The sequence below is a fragment of the Oncorhynchus tshawytscha genome, linkage group LG25, assembly GCF_018296145.1.
Source record: "Oncorhynchus tshawytscha isolate Ot180627B linkage group LG25, Otsh_v2.0, whole genome shotgun sequence".
Taxonomy (NCBI): Eukaryota; Metazoa; Chordata; class Actinopteri; order Salmoniformes; family Salmonidae; genus Oncorhynchus; species Oncorhynchus tshawytscha.
In genome coordinates this window covers 29,705,384-29,711,088 of record NC_056453.1, presented here as the reverse complement: position 1 = coordinate 29,711,088, position 5,705 = coordinate 29,705,384, and the positions used below count along the sequence as shown (strand labels likewise).

Sequence of the window (5,705 nt, the reverse complement as noted above, 5' to 3'; positions counted from 1 at the left end):
GAAGAGAGAAAGAAGGAAGATGAAGAGGAAGAGGAGGAGGGGAAGAAGAAAAATAAAAACAAGAATAACATTACTTTCTTGCCTTTTGTCTTTTTTCTATCCCAAGCCCCTTGAGACTAGGGCTGCAAAATTCCAGTAACTTTCCACAAATTCCCCAGTTTTCCAGAAATCCAAATCTGGGTCCGAGGATAGCTGAATATTTCCGGCTTATTCCCTCCTAATTGCAGGAATCCTTCAAATTGGATTTCTGGAAAACCAGGGAATTTTGAGAAAGTTGCCAGAATTATGCAACCCTACCCAAGAAACACAAATACACACACCCAGCGAGAGGTTGAAGAACAGGCCAGCCACAGTGCAGTGCCTTGCTCATGGGCACAGGATATGATATCATGGATACTCTAGGATGCCAGCATTTCTCTGAGACTCAAGATTCATACAGACAGCCTTCCAGCCGGTTGCTGGCTGGCCCACTTCTCCAACCTCTGACCTCCAGTAGGCTACCTTACCTAAATGTGACGAAACAGAAGTAGAGTGAGTCCAGGTAGGCCCATCCCTCCACAGGGGTGTACATGGCTGAGGCGCAGCAGGAGATGATGATGGCAGACAGCCCCAGGATCAACATGACGTGGTAGACCGACGGCTTCCACCCCGGGAACGAACACGCCGAGAAGTCATGGCGGATACCCGGCGGGAGGAGGCCGGAGTTCCGGATGCGCCGTTCCCTCACGGCCTTCATTACCACGGCCAGGAGGGTGATAATGCGTTCCAGGAAGAGGTTAAAGAACAAGATGGTGGCGGCGCAACCAAGGAGACCATAGAAGATCAGGAACACCTTCCCTGCCACCGTCACCGGGGTGGACATCCCGAAACCTACAGGGGAAGACAGAGAAAGATGGGGTTAGATGGATGGATTGACTGATTAATTCCAGAAGATGAAACTACTAAAGGCTCCGAGGAAGGCGTCCAACACACCACTGCATTAGTATTTGTGTCTATTTGTCCGACCCTAATAAACCTTGAAGATCCCTGCAGGCATCTGAATGCTCCATTTCTGCAGTAGACACCATTTACTGGCATGGGGTAAGATGTTTTTTAGGTTAGGCTCTACTCTGTCTATTAAAAGACTTTGGTGCAGCACCAGCATTTGACGAGTTCAATGAAGTGAGTGATATTTCACTATTTAAATATCTGGCAACGTCATTCAATTAGCATTCTACTCTACTAAAAACATACCTTCTCTGGAGAAGGTCATCAGTATTTGGGAGGCTGTGTGTGTAATGCAGTAATGAAGCTCAGCTCTGTAACTGACTGACATTTCTGCTGTTGATGCACGATCTGGCCCTTTGTTCTGTCTACTCATTTCCTGGTCAATTCAGGTCAGTGTGAAAGCTAAGTGGAGATGGTGACGAGAGAAGAGGATTAGCTGTCAAACATTCGTGGGGTGTGTGTGTGTGCGTGCGTGTGTGTGTGTGTGTGTGTGTGTGTGTGCAGCATGTGTTAAGTTATGCAGGAACAAGAACAGGAACACTTCCTATCTTGGGAAGTGACAGGTCAGAGGTTAGAGACAGACTGCAGCTTACTCACGTACACACTCACGCACTCTACCTTTGAATTATGTGAATCAGTACATAACTGATTGGATAAGAGATTGGCTTGGTGTACTCAGTCAACCAATGAACAGAGAACAGGGAGATCAGCAAGTTTGTTTCTGGCATATCACATTTATGTAAGTATTCAGACCCTTTACTCAGTACTTTGTTGAAGCAACTTTGGCAGTGATTACAGCCTCGAGTCTTCTTGGGTATGACGCTCCAATCTTGGCACACCTGTATTTGGGGAGTTTCTCACATTCTTCTCTGCAGATCCTCTTAAGCTCTGCCAGGTTTTATGGGGAGCGTCACTGCACAGCTATTTTCAGGTTCCAGAAATGTTAGATCGGGTTCAAGTCCGGGCTCTGACTGGGCCACACAAACGACCTGAAGCCACTCCTACGTTGTCTTGACTGTGTGCTTAGGGTTGTTGTCCTGTTGGAAGGTGAACCTTGGCCCCAGTCTGTGGTTCGGAGCACTCTGGAGCAGGTTTTCATCAAGGATCCGTCTGTACGTTGCTCCGTTCGTCTTTCCCTTGATCCTGACTAATCTCCCAGTCCCTGCCTCTGAAAAACATTGACACAGCATGATGCTGCCACCACCATGCTTGACCCTAGGGAGTGGCAGGTTTCCTCCAGACATGACGCTTGACATTCAGGCCAAAGAGTTCAATCTTGATTTCATCAGACCAGAGAATCTTGTTTCTCATAGTCTGACAGTCCTTTGGGATGTCATGTGCCTTTTACTGAGGATTGGCTTCCGTCTGGCCACTCTACCATAAAGGGCTAATTGTGGGAGTGCTGCAGAGATGGTTGTCCTTCTGGAAGGTTCCCCCCCGATTGCTCAGTTTGACTGGGCGGCAGCTCTAGGAAAAGTCTTGGTGGTTCCAAACCTCTTCCATTTAAGAATGATGGAGGCCACTGTGTTCTTGTGGACCTTAAATGCTGCAGAAATGTTCTGGTACCCTTCCCCAGATCTCTGCCTTGACACAATCCTGTCTCGGAGCTCTAATGACAATTCCTTTGACCTCATAGCTTGGTTTTTGCTCTGACATGCACTGTCAATGGTGGGACCTTATATAGACAGGTGTGTGTCTTTCCAAATCATGTCCAATGAATTGAATTAAACAGGATGCAACTGAGCTCAATTTTGAGTCTCATAGCAAAGGGTCTGAATACTTACGTAAATAAGGTATTTCTGTTTTCATAAATTTGCAAACATTTCTAAGAAGCTGTTTTTGCTTTGTCATTATGGGGTATTGTGTGTAGTAGATTGATGAGGGGAAAAAAACGATTTAATACATTTTAGAATAAGGCTGTAACGTAACAAAATGTGGAAAAGTCAAGGGGTCTGAGTACTTTCCGAATGCACTGTATATACACCACGCCTCTCTGCAAACACGCCTTCTTTGATCTTGTTTAGAAGGCAGTACTTATTTAAATTAAGTAAATGAATATTATGTTACCATTGGTGTATTGCATTTTTCCTAATTGTTAACACACTAAAACTGGCCCATGAAGCACAATGACCTAAACCTGGAACTAATTTAGCAGAACCATACACCAAATCTGAAATACTACTGGCACATGTTTTGCTTTACACTCAGATTGCAATTCTATAACAAACATTTCGGCAAAACACAAGACACAATTCTCTACTTTTGGCACAAACTTCAAATGAAAATCTCTTGTCTGCAAATGAAAAGCAACACTGCTTAACAAACTAAGCTCAATTACCAGTTACCTTTCACTCTCTACAATTGCAATCACTAGTTGCGTAAATTTTCAATTTGCAATCAGACCTTTGGTATGGATAAGTTCCTTGGTGTCCACATCACCAACAAACTAGAATGGTCCAAGCACACCAAGACAACAAAACCTATTCCCCCCCAAGGGATTAAAAAGATTTGGCATGGGTCCTCAGATCCTCAAAAGGTTTACATTTGTACCATTGAGAGCATCCTGACGGGTGGCATCACTGCCTGGTATGGCAACTGCTCGGCTTCCGACCAAGGCTCTACAGGGCTCTACAGAGGGTAATGCATACGGCCCAGTACATCACCGGGGCCAGGCGGTGTCAGAGGAAGGCCCTAAAAACCTACCCTAGTCAAAGACTGTGGTACCGGAGCGCCAAGTCTAGGTACAAGTAGTGACAAAAAAAAGAAAAGAAAAAAAGCTTCCACCCCCAAGCCTTAAGACTCCTGAACATCTAATCAAATGGCGACGCAGACTATATGCATTTCCCCCCCCACCCTCTTCTACGCTGCTGCTACTCTCTGTTATTACCTATGCATAGTTATTAAAGTAACTCTACCTACATGTACATAGTACCTCAATTACCTTGACACCGGTGGTAGTGTAAAATAATGCCGTAAGACTGCAGGACATCCAACAGCAAATGATTGACAACCCTGCCGTCTTCCATAACATCAGAGTGAGTTTATCAACCATAGCCCACATACTTAAGAAACAATATCTCTGGAAGTAACAAATCTACAGAGTCCCATTTGAAAAGAATTCCCAAAGAGTGAAGGATAAACGGTATGAAGATGTGCAAGTAATGTACTAGTATTATACTCTTGAAACATTAGAGAACCATTGAGGTTGCCAGTGAAATTTACAATACAGTATTTACTGTTATTTCAGAGAAACATGGAGTTGGATGCAAGTCCCATCCTCCAGGAACTCATATCCATAGATGAGGCTGGATTAAATTTAGCAAAGACGAGGAGGAGAGGAAGGAACATCATTGGTCAACGCGCCATCATTGAGGTGCCTGGCCAGCGCGTGGGAAATGTCACCATATACACATCTATGAGCCACAATGGGGTCCTCCCCCACATGCCACCCTTGGACCATACAACACTGCCCATCTCCTTATTTTCCTGAACACCTTACATGACAATGTTTTTCAGCCAGAGCAGGGCCAGTTAATTATGAGCATCATATGTATGTTCTAATTTGGGACAACTTGAGCTTTCATCAGGCTGCTCAGCTTCGCAACTGGTTCCATAACCATCCAGGTTTACAATTCTCTATTTCTCACCATATAACCCATTTTCAATGGCATTTTTCATTTAACTAGGCAAGTCAGTTAAGAACAAATTCTTATTACAATCACAGCCTCCCAGGGAACAGTTGGTTAACTGCCTTGCTCAGGGGCAGAATGACAGATTTTTACCTTGTCAGCTCAGGGATTCGATGCAGCAACCTTTTTGTTATTGGCAAAACGCTCTAACCACTAGGCTACCTGCCGCCCCATTTAGGAGGAGTTTTTAGCATGGTGGTGGAAGGTGTATGATCACAAACCCATGGAGGAGTTGTTTTCAGCATGGTGGTGGAAAGTGTATGATCACAAACTCCATGGAGGAGGAGTTGTTTTCAGCATGGTGGTGGAAGGTGTATGATCACAAACCCATGGAGGAGTTGTTTTCAGCATGGTGGTGGAAGGTGTATGATCACAACCCCATGGAGGAGTTGTTTTCAGCATGGTGGTGGAAGGTGTATGATCACAACCCCATGGAGGAGGAGTTGTTTTCAACATGGTGGTGGAAGGTGTATGATCACAACCCCATGGAGGAGGAGTTGTTTTCAGCATGGTGGTGGAAGGTGTATGATCACAAACTCCATGGAGGAGTTGTTTTCAGCATGGTGGTGGAAGGTGTATGATCACAACCCCATGGAGGAGTTGTTTTCAGCATGGTGGTGGAAGGTGTATGATCACAACCCCATGGAGGAGGAGTTGTTTTCAGCATGGTGGTGGAAGGTGTATGATCACAACCCCATGGAGGAGGAGTTGTTTTCAACATGGTGGTGGAAGGTGTATGATCACAACCCCATGGAGGAGGAGTTGTTTTCAGCATGGTGGTGGAAGGTGTATGATCACAACCCCCATGAACGTATGGCCCTTCTCCAGGCAATGGCCTGTGGTGACATTCCAGCAGAGTCCTGTCAAGGGTGGATGTGTCATGCCAGAAGACATTTCCCCCACTGTCTGGCCAAGGAGAATATTGCTTGTGATGTTGATGAAAATCTGTGGCTGGACCAAAACAACAGACATGACCGATTTTGTTTTCGCAATGGAGTAGTTGTTTCTTGACTTATGATTTAGATTTGA

The 5,705-nt window shown here is 45.2% G+C and overlaps 1 protein-coding gene across 1 annotated transcript in view; it reads right to left on the bottom strand.

Annotated features, from left to right (window-relative positions):
• The window catches only part of kcnk12 (potassium channel, subfamily K, member 12), a 3,743-nt gene extending 2,491 nt beyond the window's left edge, over positions 1–1,252 (bottom strand). The window contains exons 1-2 of the mRNA XM_024388468.2: positions 1,234–1,252; positions 507–870 (exon numbers count right to left, since the gene is read on the bottom strand). Coding sequence (XP_024244236.1) covers positions 507–870; positions 1,234–1,252 — 383 coding nt within the window. The remainder of the gene's footprint in view (positions 1–506; positions 871–1,233) is intronic.
• Between the last annotated feature and the right edge of the window lie 4,453 nt (positions 1,253–5,705).